The sequence below is a fragment of the Biomphalaria glabrata genome, chromosome 11 (genome assembly GCF_947242115.1).
Source record: "Biomphalaria glabrata chromosome 11, xgBioGlab47.1, whole genome shotgun sequence".
In the NCBI taxonomy this organism is placed as follows: Eukaryota; Metazoa; Mollusca; class Gastropoda; family Planorbidae; genus Biomphalaria; species Biomphalaria glabrata.
Genome location: NC_074721.1, coordinates 6,823,542 through 6,846,694, shown reverse-complemented (window position 1 = coordinate 6,846,694; position 23,153 = coordinate 6,823,542). Strand labels below are relative to the sequence as shown.

The 23,153-nt window shown below is 33.6% G+C and overlaps 1 protein-coding gene across 5 annotated transcripts in view; it reads left to right on the top strand.

The window, feature by feature from the left end:
* The first annotated feature begins 5,429 nt into the window (after positions 1 to 5,429).
* The window catches only part of LOC106068616 (tetratricopeptide repeat protein 21B-like), a 43,690-nt gene continuing 25,966 nt past the window's right edge, over positions 5,430 to 23,153 (top strand). For 3 of the 5 annotated variants that reach the window (XM_056004007.1, XM_056004005.1, XM_056004003.1), the window contains exons 1-20: positions 5,430 to 5,608; positions 7,581 to 7,710; positions 8,791 to 8,901; positions 9,013 to 9,077; positions 10,057 to 10,158; positions 10,299 to 10,316; positions 10,811 to 10,893; positions 12,169 to 12,363; positions 13,677 to 13,761; positions 13,982 to 14,080; positions 15,733 to 15,855; positions 16,304 to 16,471; positions 16,573 to 16,680; positions 18,531 to 18,623; positions 18,739 to 18,868; positions 19,771 to 19,928; positions 20,786 to 20,906; positions 21,010 to 21,119; positions 22,032 to 22,270; positions 22,748 to 22,820. In XM_056004007.1, coding sequence (XP_055859982.1) covers positions 5,582 to 5,608; positions 7,581 to 7,710; positions 8,791 to 8,901; positions 9,013 to 9,077; positions 10,057 to 10,158; positions 10,299 to 10,316; positions 10,811 to 10,893; positions 12,169 to 12,363; positions 13,677 to 13,761; positions 13,982 to 14,080; positions 15,733 to 15,855; positions 16,304 to 16,471; positions 16,573 to 16,680; positions 18,531 to 18,623; positions 18,739 to 18,868; positions 19,771 to 19,928; positions 20,786 to 20,906; positions 21,010 to 21,119; positions 22,032 to 22,270; positions 22,748 to 22,820 — 2,238 coding nt within the window. In that variant the 5' untranslated portion in view covers positions 5,430 to 5,581. The remainder of the gene's footprint in view (positions 5,609 to 7,580; positions 7,711 to 8,790; positions 8,902 to 9,012; positions 9,078 to 10,056; positions 10,159 to 10,298; positions 10,317 to 10,810; positions 10,894 to 12,168; positions 12,364 to 13,676; positions 13,762 to 13,981; positions 14,081 to 15,732; positions 15,856 to 16,303; positions 16,472 to 16,572; positions 16,681 to 18,530; positions 18,624 to 18,738; positions 18,869 to 19,770; positions 19,929 to 20,785; positions 20,907 to 21,009; positions 21,120 to 22,031; positions 22,271 to 22,747; positions 22,821 to 23,153) is intronic. The other 2 variants (XM_056004008.1, XM_056004006.1) reach the window with 1 other exon arrangement.

Sequence of the window (23,153 nt, the reverse complement as noted above, 5' to 3'; positions counted from 1 at the left end):
ACGAGGCAATGACCCATATAATCTCTAAACATTTTGTAGGACTATGGAAACATTTTAGAATCAAATTGTTTTTAACAAAGAAAAGCAAACAAAATATCTAAAACATGCTCGGACATTAAAAGTTGTTAACATTTTAATAGTATTAATATTGCACGAGCTTTGAAACTTTTTTAAAATTATGAATACCATTATTTGTTTTAATTTAAAATCAATGAAGGTGCTGTAATTCATAAACATAAATAAATCTAGATCTAAATCTATAAGTCTAGATTTAGTGTTTGAAAGGTCTAGGTTTCCTCTCATTATTAAATCTAAGCTCGTAATAAATTAGCCCTTTTTAATCACGGTTCTTTTTATTTAATTTTTTTTCGTCCGCTGTTTGTTGCATAGTCATAGAAGCTCTGTATTAGATCTACGTATCTCAACAAACATAGAGCCAAGTAAAAAAAAAAAAGATTTTAAAAAATAAGTTACTAGCTTGAAAAAGAACATGTTACAGAATAGATTATAGGTGTAATCTGTATTCATAGTCATCTTAGGACAACATAGGCCTATATTTTTTTTTCAATATATATTAATATATTTAGCAAATAATTAGTTCGGACCCCCCCCCCCTTTTTTTTTTAAATTTTTAATTTGTTCTACATCTCTTGTTTATTCATTTCGCTTGATTATTTTTTTAAATAGTGATGTAGGCCAACATGTTTTGGCGCTCTAAGAAATCATTTATAGATCTACTAATGTAGATGTTCGGTCGAACTTGAAAAATTTTCCTATTTACGAGACTTATTTTAGTTTGGAAATATATAGCACAGTGATGCCCAAATTACGGCCCGCGGTCCAGATCCTGCCCGCCTAAACATCGGCACAAATTGAAGAAAATTGAAGGTTGAAAAATGTATTTTCCTTACGATATGACTCTCACTTTTTCTTTGATGGATTTCATTCTGATCTATGGTATTCTAATATTCATATTATTTTTTTTATTTTAAATGAACACAATTAGGCCTACCGTTTATTTTTTCGGTGGCAACTGCCAACTGTTGTCAGTTGTTTTAGGTTCTTGGATACTTGGATAATTCCGCTGCTGTCTAGAGCTAGTCGTGTTCTTGACATCTTGTGTGTAACATAGGGCATCAATTCTACATCATTTTTGGTACTGTTCCTTTGATATCAAAGAGAATGGTAAGTACCATTTTATATATTTGTGTGTTAATGAAACGGTAGAGCCGTAGGAACGAAAACTATAGATTCAGAATGAAGAAACTTCCGGGAAAAGTGGACACATCTTTGCTTTTTGGAACATCATAATAAATTAAGCCATCATGATTTGTAGGCATATAGAAATGTCAGGGGGGGGGGTTGTTAATAAAATATGGCGGCATTGTTGGTTTGAGCGCAAAGAAAAAAATCGCTAAGTTACGTATAGCTTAGTGAGTTAAGTCATTGACGAGAAAAAGAGGCAAGAAATGTGTCCACGGAAAGGGCAAGCTACAGAGTTGCTCAAATTATGAGACATGAAGCGTAAAAAAAAGGTGCTTTTTAGCATTGATGAAAGAATGTGTCCTGGTTTTAAAAAAGCTGTTAAAGCATTGCAAACGAGTGGACAATATGGGAAAAAAATTCCAATCAAAACTAAATGACAGAGCAGCAGATTTTGAAATGTTTTCTATTGCAAATGAGGATTGCTCTGAGCGATCTGCAACTGGAACTAATTGACTTGCAAAGCCAGACATCCCTGCTTGAGAAATTTAGAGCGATACAGGCAAGAGATTTCTTCGCCGTGTTTTATGAAGAAACTTTTCAAATTTCCGAAATCAAGTTTTAAGGACGTTTGCAATGTTCACAAGCACCTAATTGAGTAGACAAATTTTTCCAATAATAGGCCTAAAAGGGATGAAACCGATCGTACGTAATCGCCTTACTGGTGTAGAAGTAGTAGTAGGCCAAGTCCTAGTGCTACGGGTTTCTAATAAAACTATTTAAATTGATTTATTCTCTATATCATTTTTTTTTTATCTTTTCGATAATGTGTCGGAAATTAAAATGGCCCACCGGCCGAAAAAGGTTGAGCATCACTGATATAGCATGTATAGCCTAATCTCGGCTAGTGACTAATAGCGACCTCCCATAATGAAGTCATAGAAAGATGGTGATGTTATTATATGTCAATTCTCCCTTTCAGACCTTCCGATCTATAGGGCAGATAAGGTCAAATGTTTCTGTGGTTAACGAGGGTGTCATGTGGCCAGTTCAAAGTCAGCCGCCTTTACTTTTCCCCAACTGTCGTCACGTACCAATATAGCTGGGTAGACTCAGAGGTGCCTTTAAGATCCTAAAGTTAAAAATCCAAGTCTTCATCGAGATTCGAAGCCCAGATATGTTCGGCAGCCATGCGCTTTTCCACTGTAACACCGCACCTCCGGTGGTGTTAAGCAGAATGTAGAAAATAGTTCCAATTGTTGTATGGACAGAAACAAAGCCGATTATCTTCTTGTCTGCTTTCTGTGGTATAACTACTATGATTTCATAAAATAGATCACTTTTTCATACTAAACAGAAAAAATTCACGCTCATAAAGGTCTACTGACTACAGCACAGGTGTAAGTGTAACTCCGAGTTGCGAGTTTTGGAAAACCAAAATATGAACCACAAAAACTATCAAACGTATTAGGTCGTGGGCATGCGCTCTGGATCATTTATTTTTTTTTGCACGTCCTAGCAATCACTATAGGCCTAATTAGCACAATGAAGGCGTTAGAATGATAGCCTATTGAACTAGTTAAACTTTAATTATTAAAGAGTTGTTCTAAAAAAAAAGCCACTAAAAAGTCCTATGTGAGATTAATAGATAAAATTATAACAGGCTAACTTTATCTTTTACTCAGTGGCGTAGCTAGGATTTTGCCATCATTTAAGGGCACGATCTCTTTGGGGGCCCCTGCATTTTGCGTAATATTTAATATTTAATGTAAAAAAACAAAAACAATTTCAGCAATCATTTGGGGGCGTGGGGGGATTTTCAAATTCTCCACAAGATACGCCACTGCTCTTGCTTGTGTGTTTTGTGCAAGACGTGCTTTCGCTTCTTTGCCACCATGGGCCCAGGATCCGAGGAGATAGTGTGCGCTTACCAGACCACCAGCTCGTGTTCCAAAATTATGTTTCTAGGATTCTTCTTGACTTGCCATGATTTCTTTTTCGCAAAGAACAGAAGAATAGCAGAGCGGTCATCGCCTTAGCACCGAGTTATGTTCTTTTTTTTTATTCGACTCTACAACTGTAGCACTGATTTTTCTTTAAATATTTCTTGGCAATACTGATCATCTGTCATCTATGTGAATACCTTTTGCTGCTGGTTGGAAATATCGGCATTTAGGCCTACAATATTTTCTTATTAAACGGCGATGTAAATCATCGCTTTCCAAACGCTTCATATACCTACTTCAAGAACAGAATTCCGTATCCAGTTTCTTCAGAATATTACTGCAACGATTGCATTTATTGCTAGAACTTCTGAGAAAATCGGAAGCACTTCCAACTTTCCATTTGTGACCTGATTTATTTAGAAAGATATTTTCTATGAAAAGCTGACATTTTTTTTTCTACTATTGTGAAAATATTGTGTCTAAATATCTAGAGGTGTTTGGTTCATTTTTTAAAACACGCGTCTCCAAGTTAAGTGGAGAATTCATAAGAAATCTTCAAACTTCTCTGCAAGGAATGAAGAAGATTTCAAGAAATGATGCACTTCGTCTTGAGCCCACAAAGTTTCATCAGAATTTCTCTTGAAAACTTTCGAACTTCTGAATGGAAAGACAACGTTATATGGTCGGAATCTATTTCTTAACACAATGGACGTTGAAAGTGCGGCTCCGAATTTAATTACTAAGTTGAAGAGCAGTGTTTCCCAAACCTGTGTTCCGCGGAGGCCTAAGTAGGCCTAAGTGTTCCACAGTTTACTGAAATAATTAACTAGTATGCCACCAGTGAATTACCCTCTCTAAAATAAATAAGCAAAGTAATACTCTGAACGTGAGAAGTGTTCCGTTAAGGAACAATTTTGGGAAACACTGTTATACAGCATTATTCATTGTTTCGTACAAGCTCTCTGCCATGCTAACGCAAGTCGATGTGTATTTTTTTTTCCTTTTCTGCATTGATCGCATATAATATAGATGGTAAAGTTTAAAAGAGGAATAAAGGAAATATGTGATTACACGATTACCTCATGGCAGTGCCGTCATATATGTGGGTGTCACCCGGTGCTGCTTGTTCAGGGCGTCAATCCCCAAATCAAATTTCCCCCTAAAAATTCCCATTAAAAACTATCTTTAGTCTTTTATCTTTTATTTTTGTTGAACTATAATTCCGCGGGAAGTAACTACATTCATTGATTGTTACAAGAATGAAAAAGGATATCGATTCTATTTTAAAATATGATTGTTTAAAACATTTTATCCATAGTTATAGCATATATATAATTTTAAGATTATTCGAATAAGAAGCAGACTAAACTTCAACTTCACGTGTTTTCTTTATTAGACTTTAAAGAGGGAAAGAGTTCGACATTAAATAATGTTTTTTCAAACTTGTAATAGTAACACACTGTAACCGAAAAATGTTTTTTCTCTGCCCCAGTAAGGGCCCAGTAAGGATACACGTTCTTCCTATTTCCCAGCGAGGTCGAGGGCGGAGCCCCGTGCGCCAACAGTTTTCTTGCATTTCTGAGCTTACGAAATTCATCATTTTTGGGTCTTTAATGCACTATTTCTCATAGTAAGAAGATTACAGATAAAATAAATTTAAATTAGGAAGTAGTGGACGTTAAGGCTAGAGGCATTCAAGGCAGTTGAAGGTGTACGTTTGTAATGGGCTTCATCGTTTTGATTCAGTTTCGTATTTAAAAAATACGTCTCGTAGCGGGCTTGTTCTGTTAACGAAAAAGACGTCAATACAACGATAGTACTTTACTCGGGAGAAATGTGTACGCTTTATGTAAGAAGGTAGTAAATTTATAAAAATGCTTTCTTTATAAGTACTTTTTTAACCGATCTTGTTTCTATGTGTCTAACAGCTTTAACAAAAATGTTTTTAGAAGACGAAACAACGTCATTTTATTTAATAAATCAATTGCTCAAATAAAAAATAACTAGGCCTAGGAAAAAAAAAGTCCCTGTAATCACAAATTTCCAACAAGGAACAATAAAGCCATATTTAAGTTTGAACTTTTCTAGTGAACTGTTTTCTTTGTTAAAAATCCGTTTCTTTTTATTTCCTCCTCTGCTTCAGAAGTAGGCCTACTCTGTTTTTTTTTTTTTTAACGCCCGTTGAATCCCGAAAAAAAAATATTTGGATAATAAATATTTGGACACTATTAGATATACAACCTCTCAATATTTGACTTCCTTGTGTCGGTTTCCGGACTTGCGCAACAGGTGCATATTTTGAACAAAATGAAAACCTCTATCAGTGAATGGTTACTAATGTAAACTCAAAGACTTGAACGATATAATTTTTTTTTTCTTTTGTACAGAAAACATTATTTTAAAATTATTGATTAGTACGGACAAAATTCAGAATGGCCGAAGCAGATCCTATTACTTTGGTATGCATTTTTTTTTTAAAACTAGTCAATTCTAGTCATAGTCAATAACTTACTCAATAAGTGACCAAGTCCAAGACCGTGAAGACGTCCAAGTCATAGTATAGTCATATCGACTATTGAGTCACTATTGACTATCAATCATAGAGTCATAGAGAGTCGACTCATAGTCTAATGAGTCACAAATGACAGATAGAATCATAGATCAATAGATCTAGATGATAAGATCTAGAATTAGATTATTAGATAGATTTTTACTATAACTATAAATACTAAAATAGTATAAATTTTAGAGTATCATCATGATCATTATATTAATATAAGAATATGATCATACTAATACTAGAATGACTAGATCTAATAACTAATAATTACAATTAATATATGAATATACTTATACTATCATAGTCTATAGACAAAAGAGAATAATTTTTTACAATAAGTTTTCAATAACAATTTTTAGAATGAACAATGATTATCAAAAGAATTGAATAGATGATACTAATGATAGTGATAGAGTAGAGTGTAGAGTGACTAGACTCTAGACCAGCGGTTCTCAACCTTGTAAGCTCGGCGACTCCTTGTTACAATCTCCCACTCTGCCGTGACCCCCCCCCCCCATAGACACACACAGCAATAGAAGAATAGACAATAACAATCCTTATTTTTGATGGTCTAAGGCGACCCCTGCCAAATTTTCAATCGACCCCCAAGGGGGTCATGACCCACAGGTTGAGAACCCCTGCTCTAGACTGTCACTGTAGACTGTAGAGTTGAGAGACACTAACTTAACTAGTTTATTTATATTATAGAGTCCTAGACTAGAATCTAGATGCTATAACTCTATAACTAGCATCAAAGTAGCGCTGTATAGATAGCCATAATCTTAGATTTAGATCATCTACTAGATCTAACTACTATATTATGATCTAGATCTAATTCTGATGATTAGACTGGTGACTAATGACTAATCATGTGTCTAATGTCATTGGACAGAAACTCTGCTGTCTTGGGTAGTGCATACACGTCACCATACAGGTCGAGAATTTTTGGTTTCCCAGACCTGTCGAGGCAGAGAGCAGCAAGTCTGGGGCAGTCAAACAGAATATGAGGCACGGTTTCCTCTTCTTCCCCCGCAGCAGGGGGAACTGTGAATCGAAATTTGGCCATAGCCATGAGAAATATGAGCCAACAGGACAGTGGCCTGTCCTGCTCTGTGCTATAATAGCTTGCTCAGGCCTGGACAGCCTCCACCACAGGGAAGTGCGGTCAGGGCGCCTCATGCGCTCCCAGACTCCACAAGCTTTTTGGGACTTGTCCCAGCACTCAAACCACTTTTCCATTTCTATTTTTTTAAATTATAGCCAGAGCATGATGAAAACTTACAGCCTGTTCAGTGGGTGGAATTGGCCCTCCCTAATAATGTTGCCAGTCACACCTATGTGACTCAGTACCCACTGCATTAATACAGGGCTGCCATAGCCCTGCTTTATGTTGTGTTAAACCATGATGACAGTGTCGATATTGGGAGGCCATGGTCCAGGGCTTTGCAAGCCTGTAGTACAGATTTTGAGTCAGTGACCACAACAATCTGTGTTACCCTCAAATGTCCCTCGCCAAGTTGAGAGTCCATGACCTTTAAGGCTTCACAGACTGCCATGGTCTCTGCATCAAAGCTGCAAACACTACCACATGGTCCAAAGATTTTTACTGAGTAAGAGCCAAGAAAGTCGATGTAGGCTCCATAGCCTGCTCTTCCAGAATCTATCAATGCTGACCCATCAGTATATGCAAAAATAGCAATTTTTTTTTTTTTTTTTTTCTAATAAATTGGAATTTGTCAGGTAATAATACCCCAATATTTATTTACTCTTTATAATTGGCTTGCCATTTGGAATGATAACAGAATGAGGAGTCAAAGCTGCCCAACATTCCAATGATCTAACGATAGTTTAAAATAGTTTTTCTTTCTTAGGCCAAGATCAATTACTACTGCCAGACTGGATACTATGGTCATATGGAGTCTGCAGCTTTAGAAGGACTACAGCGATATGGGAATGATCCCATACTCAAATTTTTCTCAGCCTTTGCTAAGGTCTTACAAAGTAGGTTGAAGTCTTAAACAAAAAAAATGTTGCACGTTTTGAAATGTTGATTAAATGTTTATTGTATTCTAAAACAACATTATTTATTTATTTCTTTAAAAAATTATTTAAGTATTTAAAAAAAAATGTGAGGACATAAAGGAGACTTCCTCATTGCAAAAAAAAAGTGCTTAACTTTAACTCTTTCACTTCTAATTAGTGATACCATTACTTAAAATTAATTATTTGTGTTACATAAAAAGAGCATGCAGTCTCCTATAATTCTAGACCAAAGGTAACATTTTCTGATTACAAACAAAAATGTTATTGAAGTTGAATCATAACAGGGAAGAATGTACAAATGTGAAAAATGAACAATGTCAGAATGTGGAAGTGGAAAATAATCACGGAGATAAAAAGTTAAGGCATGAGGTTAAAAATCAGTTAACTGTAACTGTAATATATGTCTTTCTCTGTCACCATTTTTAACAGCTGTGTGAAACTAAATAGTTTTATAACTTTGCCAACTGTCAATACTTCATTATTAAATGACATTTAGAATTTTGTAAAAAGGTTAAAAAATATTATTCTCAAGGTAGCTACTATAGCCTAGAAATTATTGACAAAGTCTTTGGGCTAAGCACATGTTTCTAAAGATATTTAGAATCTCTTGGGAATATTGTTGACTAAATACTTTTGTTCCCTCTCAAATTACAGGCCATCATCTTTCACTTCAGTGCTTATGATTGAGAATTAAAAAAAACTACTTTATATATATATATATATATATATTGTAACCACTCTATCCATGCTCTCTGCAAACTGCACCACACAACACTACCAACCTAACAACTCAGGGCTCCAAATTAACAGTTTGATGTCCAATAAATTACAGCCAATATTGTACAACACATTACTACCCCTATCTGCACCACCACTAAAGTTATAACAATATATATATTTATATATATATATGTATATTTTCATTTAAATTAATCTAATTAGTTACTTAAAAGTTTTGTATTTAAGCTTTGTATTTTCAATAAATGTAGTGGTTTTTTTTTACCACAGTGTAATGCTATGCTCAAAATTTATCCTTAGATAGAGTCCAGGAAGGGATGAGAGAGCTTGATATCTTGAAAGACAAGCGAGATGTAAACCTCTGTGCCACTATGGCATTAATGTTAGCCCACAAGAAATCTCAAACCATGGGTAAGGAGTTTCTGAACGGAAAATATTTTTATATGATAATTATTATTTTTAAAATACGATGCTTCTTTTATGTTGAATTCATATTTACTTTCGCATTTAACTGTTATCCAGACCGAGAAGCTGTGCAGGAGCTTGATGCCAAACTGAAGGAAGAGAGAAAACAAGCTGGAGAATTGGTAAAATTTTTTTATTTAACTTTTTAAAAAATCTTGTTAATTAATGTAAACAATAATTGTGAGAGCACAAAGATATGATTTTGTTGTTTATAAATCTTTGGAAATAGTGGCTGTAGGACTTGACTCTTGTCTGCTGAGCTTAGTCTTAGCTTTTCGATGCTAGTAGAGAACAAGATTTTTAAAATTGGATATTTGTGCAAAAGTTTTGATGAGATACATACAGGTGTCTGGCCTTACCTTTATAGTGCAGCATTATAATGTTAAACTTTTTCTTTATTTCTTTCCTTTTTATTTTCTGCATGTGAGAGGTATTGTTCTTTTTTTTTTTTTTTTTTGGTTGTAAATTGGATGCGGGACCAAGACGTTTTTTTTTACCTGACAACATTTATGTTAGTGGTTCCACTTTTTTAGTTTATATCATAGGACTCAAAATATTTAAATAATAAAATTTTTAGTTACATTATAGGAGACATAAAGTGTTTAGGTTTGTGATTTTTCAATATTTATGGATTAATTATAGAATTATAAGGTTAAATCTTTCATAATTTTTTAAATGAATTTTAAAATATATTTTGTTTTTCCATACTCAGTGTAAAGTTATTAAAAGAAATCTTTTCTAAAATATATTTTTTTTTATTTATTACAATTTTGTAGCCATTTCTTTTTCCTTTAAAATAAAATCAATTATATTGGGTTATATAAAAAAAAAGTTACGTCAGTTTTAGTAACTCTACCCCCCTTTCAGATTTTTGTTTGTCCTGGAAAACTGAGTTTTTAAAATCAAATTAATACGCACTGAAAGAGTTAATGACATGTATGAGGTATTTTTGGCTGGATCTGTTGTAAGGGGAGAGTAAAAGTAGATAGTTATTTTATTAGTTGTATAACTCTCTTTCCTTAAACACATGACTTTGCAAAGGAAACAGAAAGTGATTCTTTGTTGTTTCAATCCACTCATTCCACTTCGTTTGTTCACCAGGGATTGTACTTTGCCGGACTGTTTTTATTTAACTCTGGAAAGTATGACAAGGCAAGAGAGTATATTGACCGGATGCTGAAGATGGCACCTCAAAATCCCGATGTATGTACATTAGTTTTGTCAAAGAATTAAAAGATTTAATTTTTTTTTTTACATTAGTTTTAATAATAATCTCATCTTTTAATTAACTGTTGAAAATATCTGTAGGGAAATTAAGTTTGAGGTTAAAATTGATTTTTCAGGTGTGGGCTAAAGAGTTGGTATTGGCACATTTCTTACTAATGTTTTTGTTATTTTGACTTTCATATATTCATTTGACTTTTTTTTATTCTCGCATAATTTTTTTCTTTAAAGAAATTTGTTCTTGCAACATTATTTCACATGACTGACTTGTTTTTGGTTTATTTCTGGTCTTAGGGCTCATGTTATTTTTGGCTCAATGTTAAAAATTGTGACTTTACTATACATTAGTAATTATTTTATTTTGAACATTGTCTAAATAATGCAGATGCATCACTCTGTTCTGTTTGAAAGTATATAAGTACTACTTCACAAAAATAATTTGAAAGTTCTGCAATACTGTATTAAAAGCATAAGTAAATAGTCAACAGAAATGAAGACACACAAAAAAAGTTTCTTTTTGACCTATATGTTATATGCCTGATTTTTTATTTATAGCCTTAATTTTTGTCTACTGTTCTCATTGTTGATAATAAAAATGATCTATTGCTTTAATATTATTTCTATGGCACAGGGCTTAACGCTTAAAGGTTGGATTGAATTAATGAGTGGAAGAGAGGCCAAAAGATCAATCAAGTTTTTTGAAGAAGCACTGGTGTAAGTGTGATGATTGTCTTGCCCTTATGGGCTCCCTAAATGACTTTGACTTCTGCATTTCCGAGCTTTCTTTAGAAACAAAAATTGTCTCCCCTGCTATCAGGCCTGTTGGTATGCCTAGTACTTTGATCCTGATTATTCGCTAAATTCTTCAAAACCTTTTTTTTAAGTTATCAAACAGAAAAAAAATTGACCATAAAAGCAGTAAAATGTAATTGCAAAAAAAATAATGTCATGCCATTTTTGTGTTACATACTTACATACTTTACAAAATCATTGTATAATAGCAAATTTATGTTTATTACTTTCTGGTGGTTTGAACTTGGCTGAATTAATAATCTTCATTTCTGAAGGAATGTCCAAAACATATTAAACAATCAAGCAATAATCCCATTGTAATAGTAGTTTGATGCATATAAATTGGGACAAATCAGGGATTTCCTTTATTGACGTGATGGTACATTAAAAAACCTAGAGCGAAAATAGCTTAGATACAGAATAACAATTGACTCACTTCAGCATTGCTTAGGACAAGACATGTTTTTAGTTCTAATGACATTTGGACTGTACCCTTCTTTTGGAATAAATAGTTAAGATTTTAACTAAGTAGTTTAACCTTTAATCTGTTTGTTGTGGTATGCTACTTCACTGTATTGACTTAGATCATCATCAAACTCCATTTGAGTGAGGGCTTGAGAGGCACAAATCCTCTCGTGCAAAAGAACTGAACAGAAACCCTGTTGTTTTGTGCAGTGCATACATGCCACCATACAGGTCGAGAATTTTTGGTTTCCCAGACCTGTTGAAACGGAGATCAGCAAGTCTGGGGCAGTCAAAAAGAATATGAGACATGGTTTCCTCTTCTTCACCACAGCGGGGCGCCGTAAATCGAAATTTGGCCATAGCCGTGAGAAATATGAGCCAACAGGACAGTGGCCTGCCCTGCACTGTGCTATAATAGCTTGCTCAGGCCCGCACCTCCACCACGGGGAAGTGCGGTCAGGGTGTCTCATGCGCTCCCAGACTCCACAGGCTTTTTGGGACTTGTCCCAGCACTCTTAGATAGAATATCAAATATCTAAAATTGCACAAACAGTTACAACTAAAAACAACAACATATATACACATGAACCATAATATACTCTTAGCAAAGAATAAGTATTATATAACTAATTAATTATTTGGTGTTATGGAATAAATAAATACTTAATAAATGTTTAAAAAACAACAACATGCCAATTAAATTTATGGAATAGATATTCTATTTCCACACAGAAGTGGCTCAAAAAATGTCAACGCACTCTTTGGCAAGGCCAAATACTTTGAGATGAAGCACAACTATAGTGGAGCTCTAGAGCTTATCAACCAGGTGGTTGTCAGCCAACCCAGTTTCTTACCTGCTTTCTTAGAGAAAATGAGGCTTCAGCTGGCTCTGCAAGACTGGGACCAGACTTTGGAAACAGCTCAGAGGTAGACTCTTTTTTGTTTGTTTATTCTGACTTCTTTGGCTACCTGAGCTTAATTTTCAACTGTAGATAAGTTAGTACTGTTTACTATATTTAGCCTTTTTAATAAGTACTGCTTGGCCTATTGTGAGAGTGGGGAAACGGTGATGGGCAAAAGTAAGCTCACATTTATTTACTGGTGAAGCGTGGTCGAGAGGCCAAGTGCGCTTGAACTTGGCTTGGCTACCTAGAAGGGGGCTCGAGGTTCGACACCCGACTCGGGCAGAGTTGTGTACGGAAAACCAACTCCTAGATAACACCCACCCCCCCACCGGTCCACTAATGAGATTGGAACAAAATCGCTCTGAGCATGCTATAAGCATGAAAGTAGCGCTATATAAAAGCTATAATAATAATATAGAATGATTTTCAAAATACAAATGTTATTGGAAAATCATTTTTTTTAATGAAATGAAATACAAATATTGCCAGTATAAAGGCACACAAACTGTTCAGTTGCCAATAAGCAAAGATATAAAGGAATGTAATATTACTTTTTTAAAGAATTTCTAATGATTAATTTTATGATGTAAGCAATGAAATAGTTTGGCCTAAAATTTTCTATTGTTATCATTCTGTGAATAAAAAAAACCAGAAATGATGACACTCATTATGGATACTTAGGTGTTTTGTTCATTGTGCTCGACACCCTTGATAATTGTTGGCTTTACATCATCTGCCCCATTGAAGGTCTGAAAGGAGGAAGCTAACTTTATCTTTACAATTGTGTTAAATATAACAAAAAGATCTTTAAAAAGGTTTTTATTTAGTTGTATTTCTTTTTTAAATTGTTTTTGTATAGTGCATCTTTAATGCTAGAGCATGCTCAGTGTGCTATGGTCCAATCTCTTTTGTGGACAGAAGGAAGTATAGGTTGAAAAGATGATAAAAGTAAAAAATAAAATTATTGAAAAAAACCCACATACAATTCATATCTTAAACTTTCTGTTATTCACTTTTTTTTAAAATTGAATCTGTTATGATTGATTCAAAATAATTGATACAATTTCACTCAATATAAGCAATATTTTTTTTAAAAAGTATTTTTTATATTTAACTTGCAATTCCATTGTTCGCATACTTTCTATAGTGCAAAAAATGTTAAATATCTGGTTCTTTTTTATAAATAACTTGAATAAACATTACTACAATGTTTGTCATTGCCATTTAATCAGGTCAGCAGTAAAAAAAGTTGTTTTTTTTTCATGTAGATATTCTCTTATTGATTGCTTATAAAGAGTTTTATGTTAATTAAATATTTTTTCATTTGATGTACAGGGCTGAAGGTATAGACATACATTGTATTGGAGCCATTGAGTATCAAGTGTTGTGTATGCTCTGCAGAGAGGGAAACTATGCTGAGGTAATTTGAGCTGTTAGAATAGGATGATCAGACGAGCTTGTTGATCTTAGCACTTTTGATACGTCTGCTTCTTTTGTACTATGATGTAGATATTCTGTAAAAAAATATTATTATTTAGTTACTTTTGAATAAAAAAGTACATGAAAGTACTGACTATAATTATTCTGCTATAATAATTTTCCGTATAAATTTTAATTTGTGAAAAAAATGCATATTTCAGGCTTCAACCAAATTAGCGGATTTGGTCACAACTCTTGACAAAGTGGAACCACAGAGTGGCCAGTTGTACTATCACATGGCACAAGTTTTCTCAAAATTGGTTGGTTATGCATGCTATTTATAAAGAAATAAAAAACTATAAGTTGTCAGGTTTCACTTTTTGCTAAATAGATTCCAAAAGACTAAAAAGTAGGAGAAGAGTCTAGTTAACAGAACAATTAACAATATACAACTAGTGCTTGACTTACAACAACAATTGGTTCTGACAGAAGAGTTGTAACACAACCTCTCTCTTTCTCTCTCTCTCTCTCTCATTCATGTACTGATTGACATATCACTAATTCTCCCACTTGTCCTGGACAAAAAAGTGCTAAAATTTAACCAGTTACTACTTACTGTGTACCTAAACACCTTTCACTATCGAAACCACAGTGGTTACATTTAAGAAAAATGTTTCTTTATTTGCAATTTCACCCCAACCTTTTTAAGTTAATCCCCCATATTTAAAAATGACAAATTTATATTTTCTTTTATATTTTGTGAGTAATTTCCCAATAATTTAATAACACCTGGTTAACTGGTTTAATATTTGCAAAATATATAAAATTGCAAAATACAGGTTTGCAAAAAAATTAAAAAAAGGTTTTGCTAAATTTACCTTCAGGACCAGCTTAATCAAATGATCATAAGTTGCATAGGTTGTAAGTTGGTGGTGAAACCTGTTTGAAATATGTATTTACATAAAAATAATTGCAAAAATTATTAGACATAAACAAGACATAAGCCAAAATTAAAATCATTTTGTACATTCAAAATAATTTTTAATGGGATATTTATATTTACAAAATGTACAGTGACTATGCAGCCCATAGGTAAAGGAGCTGCAATCCTAGCAATTCCTTATCAGGCTGAAATAGAGTAAACACTTCTTTCTTTATAGTTTTAGCTCCTCATTTTCTTTTTAAAATTATTTAAAATAACAAAAACATTCATGTCAAAGTTTGCCAAGAGAACATGCCAATACGTACTTACTAACACTTTTAACCGTGACATGGAATACCCATTAAAAAATCAAACAAAGCATTAGGGTTTATTAAAAGAAATTTCTATACATCAAACAAAAACATACAACTAAAATGTTATTTAACCTTGGTTAGGCCAATAATAGAATAGGCATCCTCAGTTTGGGACCCCTCAACTCAAGAAAACATTAAGAAACTGGAACAGACACAAAATAGTGAGATTCATAACAAACGAATATTCACATTTGACTAGAAAAACACCTTCAGTAAAATAAAATTAGAAAGCCTTTAGGAGAGAAGACTCAAAAGTAAAGTAGCAATTATACATAAAACATTGAACCATAATCTTCAAATACAAAGACAAAATCTGATAAAATACTCAGAAAGACACAAAGGTAAAGGCACATTCCTTGTTCCATATGCTAGGATAAATTTGTACAAATGCTCCTTCTTCCCTAGGGCTATTAGAGCATGGAATGGGTTGCCTTAGCTAGCTAGGAAAACCAGTGACTTAGCAGAATTTAGGTCATTGGTTAATATGCATGACTAGATGCATGACGCTTAGGACGTAATCATCTTCTTTTTTGAAGTAACGGCGGTATTATATAAAATAAGAAGATAACAACATTCTTGCCAAAAAAAGTTAATTTTATTCTTAGTTTACTGCTAGTATTGTTGTTTTTTGTATAATGAATCCTGTCTTAAAATTAATGAATGTTTTTCTCGACAGTGTGGAAGAAATAACTTGGTCCTTCAACAAACACAAGTATTTATAGAAAGGGCTGTGTCCCTAGACAGCAACAGTGCTGACTTTGTCAATGAAATGGGTTGTCAGCTGATGATGCAAGGAAAGGTAACTGAGGAGTATTTATTTACAGCTATCTTCTGTCAAGTCCTTTTACATATGAAATACGAATTGATGTTACAAAAAACTGATCAACAGTATTAAGTCATGATAACTTTCAGTGGAATAAAAGATTACAAAAAAAAAGCACACTTTTAGGAATTCTGCAGCCAAAATTTAAAAACATTTTGTTGGATTAAAAATGACCAGAACAAAGAAGAAATATTTCTAAAAAAAAGTACCTGATAACATTGGATAGAGTATGCAAGAAATGAAGATAGAAAACAAAAATTTTCACAGTAGCTTTATCAAAGTGGGCTTTGACCATATATAGATATTGGTTAGTCAATAATTATTTACTAGACTAACTTTGTTTCATATAGAAGAATAAGAAAAAAAAAACAAGAGACTAGAAAAGTATTTGCATATAAATTTGATAATAATTACCTTTTATCAGGTCAAGGATGCCATGAGATGCCACCGTAATGCAATGCAGCTTGATGAGACAAGTGTTGGGGCATTGACTGGAATCATCAACTGCCAACTTCTGCAAGGTCACATAGAGGAGGCAGCACAGCAGTTAGAGTTTCTCAATGAGATTCAGCAAAGTATCGGCCGCTCAGCTGTAAGTTTTAAGTTATATATGTTCTCATATGGCACTTTGAATGATAATAAGTATTTTGTACGTGATGTATTGGAAATTAAAGTACCGTTTCATTCAAACAGGATTTAGCATACCTCTCAGCACTTTTGGCCATCAAGAAAGGCAAAGGGCCAGAGAAAGCCATAGAGCTACTGAATGAAGCTACAGAGTTGCATTTTGCAGGGCTTAAGGTCAGTGTTGTAAATACAATTCTCAATAATTTATTTATGCTTTCATTTGCATCACATCAGAGGCACGACCTGTGAATGCAGATGTTTATCAAGGATTGGCCTCTTTAGCAACATGATAGGCTGCAAATGGAAAAGATTATCTCTCATGACATAAAATGCCACAGATATTGCCAACACATTTTATTATGCATTAGTTTAATTAGACTTTCTTCATTATGTGGGGTACAACATGGTATAACAAACCAATATTATTGATTGGAGGGCTGTAATAGTAAAAAAATTGAGTTCCATTTTCAGACCTTGTGATCTATAGGACAGATGATGTAAAAGTCATCTGTTTCTGTGGCTCACTGTTAATGAGGGTACAGCACAACAACCAACCGCCTTTACTTTTCCCCAACTAATGTAAGGAACCCATGAAAAACACTCAGGTGCACCTTAAAAATAAAGAAATTAGAATCCTGGTCTTCACCAAGATTTGAACCTAGGCCCCCCAGTTCAAAAGCCAAGCACTTTGTACTCAGCCACGAAGCCCCCAAGTTGTATAGGTGGTAAAATACATTTGCAAAATAATGACTTAAGTTGAAAGGGTGGTAATAGAAAATAGTTGTCTTGCAGTAAAGTCAATACTGTTGCTGTGCTTAATTAATGATATCTTTAAGATAACTTTTTTTTTATTGTCCAAATAAAACTGAAATATTCTTTGGCATCATCCACCAACTAACTTTCTCCATGTATCCAGGCAAGTCTCTCTAATTGTCCCTTTATTTTGCCCATCTTTCTAAACTCATATTGAGCTAAGGAAATATGAATAAATTGCAAACATATTGAACTGTCTAAGGAAATATAAACAAGTTCCAAACTTCTAAAGAGTTTAAGAAATATAAACAAGTTTTAAATTTCTTATGACATCTTTAAGAAAATATAAACATGTTGTAAACTTATAATGAACTGTCTAAGGAAATAAGAACATGTTCCAACCTTCTAACTAGCTGTCTATAGAAATATGAAGAAGTTGCAGACTTCTAATAAGCTATCGAAGGAAATATAAATAAGTTTGTATGTTCTAATGAGCTGTGTAAGGAAACATGAACAAGTTTCAAACTCATAATAAGTTCTCTAAGAAAATACAAAAAAGTTCCAAACTCCTAATGAGGTGTCTAAGGAAATATAAACATGTTCCAGACTCCTAATGAGCTGTCTAAGAAATTTAAACAAGTTGAAGCTCCTAATGAGTTCTCTAAGAAAATATGAAAATGTTGTAAACTAATAATAAACTGTCTAAGGAAATATCAACAAGTTCCAAACTTTTTATGAGCTGTCTAAAGAAATATGAATAAGCTGTCTAAGCAAATATAAACAAGTTTTAAACTCCTAATGAGCTAAGGAATTATAAAGAAGTTCCAAACTTCTAATGAGATTTCTAAGGAAGTATGAAAAAGTTTTTTGCAAACTCCTGTTTTCTATGTTTCGGATGTTCCTTCAGAGTTGAAGATAGTTTACTTCCTAGTCCGAACATCCCTCAGGACGTCGGGGGATGGGATCAGGCAGGATTTGAACGTAGGACCATCAATAAGTCAGAACGACAGTCCAGCGCCCAAACCGCATGACCAGGCAGCCATCATTGAGCAGTCAGTGTCATGTATTTTTTAAGCCGTCCTTTCTAATAAAATGAGCTACAATATTTTCACTTTTGTGAGCATGTATTGTATTTAGGCTTAATCTCTGTCATATTTCTCGTCACCTGATTTACTGTATAGTCTTCAGATATATTTCTTTTTACAACTTATATAAATGTTTTATCTTTTTTTAATTGCACTTAAAAACTCTTGCATTACTTTCAAACCCAGGGTCTACCCCTTGGAATTGATTACTTTTGCAAGCTGAACCCTGACTTCTTGCTACAAGTTATTAAAGATTACCTTCAGTTTGCCCCTCAAGTGGTAAGTCTCTTCTTCAACTCAAAAGTATTTTTGTTTAAATATAAATATTTATCTTGATAAATTATATAACAAAATACATGTTGAATTCATGTACTATTTAATAACCACCTTACAGCCTGTAGCCTCTGGTCAACCAGTGAGCCCTGTACTCAAGAGGTGTCATCAAGTCCTTGACCTGCTAACTCGAGCAGTACCTGGGCTGATGGATGGTTTATTTTTAAGTGCCAAGGTGAAGTTTCTAGCAGGTGAGCAATGAGAATACTGAACTATGTATTATGTAATTCTCATAGGTTGAATCTTTGTTATTGACTGTGCTAAACTAATGATATCTTTAAGATAAGTTAAATTTTATGTATAGGCCAAATAAAACTGAAGTAGTCTAAAAAGAAATTAGTCCCATTTCTGATGCCCTATTGATCTGTAAGTCTTTAAAGGGGAAGTTTAACAATAAATATAACAAAACCTTTTGACTATCAGATGCTTTTTGGTTTAATATAATTTCTAGTTTTTTTTTAAATATAAATATTAATCTTAATAAATTATATAACAAAATACATTAGCAGGTCAAGGACTAGTTTTAATCGTTCCGAACATAAACAATGCCCTTGCTTTCATCTCACTTTCGAGATGAACCATTGTCGTTCTACGACTGTTGGAGGCCAACTAGATCATTTCTAGTCTTAACCCTTGCGTTTTTCAATATATTTTTAGAATATTTCTGTAAAGCAATACCTCTGTTTATTTTATTGGAAAGAAATGTTACAAAATCTTCTTCTCATCTTATAAACTACAGACATTCCTTTCGAAAGAGAAGATAATTATGTATCTATGTGTCAATCTTGTCGTACATGTTCATTCGCGACTTAAACTCTGCTAAGTCATTGGTTTTCCTGGCTGATTGAGGCAAGCCATCCCATGCTCTAACAGCACTAGGGAAGAAGGAGTACTTGTACACATTTTTCCTGGCATACGGAATAAGAAATTCATCTTAATCTTTGTTTTTCTAAATATTTTATTAGATTGTATTTGTAGTTTGAAATTTTGATATAAAAAAAAAAAACAGTTTAATTTAATTACACATTTTAATAATTAAAATTAATATTCAACTGACTAAATTCTTTTCTTTTTCTATTTTCTCTTTTTCAAGGGGACATTGCTGCTGCTCAGAGTACATTACAGCACTGCCTAGAACAAGATGCAACTTTCTCTGATGCCCATATTTTAATGGCACAGATTCACCTCAGTCAAAATAACTTTAAGTTGGCCAACCAGTCTCTGGAAGTTGGACTTAGCTACAACTTCCAGGTGTTTATTTTCACACACAACTTTCAGATTTAAGAAATATAAATATATGTTTGTTTAAACTCATTGTTAATTTTGTGTGTATATTAATATATAAATATTGTAATAACTCATGGCAACTCAACGAGACATAGATGTTTATTTACATGGAGACATGACAAACACATAGGACATCTGCCTTGAGAACAGCATCTTCATATCGGTTCTAGACTTGGGCGGAAATTGTTCTCTCTTTCTAATGTCAACATCCTTCCTAGTTTAGTCACTAATAGTGCGCACCTTCTGCACTATCTTGGATGGCGGTGTGCATGGCTGGGTTATTACAATATCTATATTTCCCTCTCTATGAACTCAGATGAGAAATAAAGCTTTGTATACTAAAGAGAGTCTTATCATTTTGATCAACCACTAAAATTATTCTTGTGTTATACTTTATTAAACTATAAAAGAAAGAAAAACACATTTAAAATAATATTGGTTGGACAGTTTAGAAGTAAGTACACAAATTTTAACTAGTGATTTAAAAGATGCACATTTCCTAAAAAGTATTCTTTTAAATACACAGCTACTGAAAAAGAAGGGACAACTTGTAACATTGAGTTTTTAAAGAAAGGAATATATTAAGATCAATTTGGTCAGACCAGCTAGTAGAATTATTTATTTCCTTTTTTTTTACATGTAGAAATTATCCAAACCAGATCTGATTAACAATGTTCAGAAATATTTGGGTTAAAACTTATTTTAATCTTTGTGTGCATGTTTTTGACTAATTTAGAATTTCAAATTGTGAATGTTGTATATTAATTTTAAATGTGTTAATATTACATTTTGTTTACTATTTAAAACAACCATCCCTCTAGGTGAGAGATCATCCTCTCTACCATCTGATCCTGGCAAGAATATTAAAGAAACAAGGCAATATGGTGGATGCCATCAAAACTTTACAGATGGCTATGGTGCTACCTGGTGTAAAAAAAAGTGGTAATGTTTAAAATCTATTTCTTAAAATAATTAAATTATTTGATTTGAATCATGTCAGAAAGTTTCTTAAAGTAAAAAGTGATTTCTTTTTAACTAACTGTAGGAGCACGAGCAGACTCTGGTAAGAAAAGCAGAGTGGAACAAATCAGTGTTCAGGATAGAGTGGCGGTGTTCCTGGAACTGGCTGAGGCTCACAGATTACAAAATGAACAGGTAAAACTGGACTGATTTTAAAAGCTGAATTATGTTAACAGCAGTTTATTGTTAGTCGCTAGCTGTGCCTCATTTTACCCTCCAAGATATAGTTTAAAGGCTTTAATTTTGTCAACTTTTTGTTGACATGATTACATTTCATAATAAGACAAACAAAAATTCAAACTAAATATTTACAAAAATCTCTGTATATATGATATAACTAACTAAAGTTGTCATATATATATATCAAATAATTTTATATATATAAAATCATGAGAAAAAAAGTTTAGGAAAGGCCCACATGGAGGGCAGAAGTTAAGGAGAGAGGGGGTCCTGAATTGCAGATGAACACACCAGATGCTGGAAAAAGACTGAAAATGCTGAAGTCTCTGCCCAATATGTGACTGCATGTATATCAATCATTTAAAAAAGTAAATAAATTATGGCTTTTATATAGCGCTACTTTCATGCTTATAGCATGCTAAGAGCGCTTTGGTCCAATCTCAGTTTTTGGGGGAGGGGGTATCTAGGAGAAGGTTTTTCTGTGCTGCCTCTAGGCGCTCAGTAAACACTACTCTGCTCGAGTCGGATGTCAAACCTCAAGCCCCCTTCATAGGTAGCCAAGCCCAGCTAAGTTCAAGCGCACTTAGCCTCTCGACCACGTTTCATTGGCCTCTTTAGTCAAGTTGCAAGTTTTAGAGAAGTTGCAAGGGAAAAGATCATCTAGATCTAAAGTGCCTCAATATATATTTATATATATTTATCAATATATCTTGTTTAATAATAATAATAATGGCTATTTCTTTGATCCCAAAGATTAAGGATCAGTGCAGTGTTTCTCAAAACCTTATTTAATAACATTATGTGATATAAATTGTGCATACAATATTACACATGTATGCAACATTACACAGTTTGTTTCTGTCTTAGCATGAAGCTGCCAAAGTGATGCAGGATGCTATCAATGAGTTCCAAGGTACACCTGAAGAGGTTTGCATCCTCATCGCCAACGCTGACCTCACACTGGCAAGAGGTGATGTGGAGATGGCCCTGGGCATGCTCAGAAACATCACCCCGGATCAGCCTTACTTTGTGGAGGCCAGAGAAAAGATGGCTAACATCTATCTCAACTACCGCAAGGACAAGAAACTTTATGCCAGTTGCTATCGGTGAGAATGGCCCTTTTTATCTTATCAGTGTTAGAGACTTTCAAACAAGTTTAATTTAATAAAGTTTCTTTGATCAAAATTGGTTTGAAGCATCATTTTTTAACTTACGAATTTTGAGTTAATCTTGTCATTATCATTAGACATCAGCATGTTAAATATGGTCATTGTGCTGGCTATATATGTTTACCCTCAGTGGAACATTTTTTGTTGTGGCTCTAAAGCACTATTTTGAGAGGCATTCTCCTTGCATTTTTACATGTGATTTTACATGTGAATGTAGAACCTGATTTGTGTTGGAGGAAGTCTTTCTCAGGAAATCTATAAAATTCCCTGGTAAAATTATTTACTATGATTGTGGGTACAGTGTAACTTCTATAACCAGTTATATTGATTTTTTCCTGTAGTAAGCTATGCACATAAACAAATATCGATAGAATAAGCAATAATATTTTTTTTTATTCTGCTTTCTTAATCAAGTGAACTTGTTGACAAATACCCAAGTACTCAAACTTCCCTTCTGTTGGGTGATGCTTACATGAGCATCCAAGAGGTATACTTTCACTTTTTTCTTAAAATTTAAGCAACTTTTGGAAATGAAATATGTTCGATTCACTATTTACTTATTCTTTCTATTTGAAAGTTCTGTTAGGAAGTGTAACTGATGATTTTTTTTTAGCTGTGAATTCTTAAGAGTGTGTTTGTGATTGATTTGAGTATTGAAACTGAATCTATTATGGTTCTAGACTTTTGATAAGGCTCTTCTCATTTGACCTGGATGAAAGAAATCTATATGAGCTGGTGCCAAGAAAATGCTAATTTATCACACCTGTTTACTTACAGGGTTCAGGATGAGAGAGCAGAGTTTAGGGCCAAGCACTCTGTG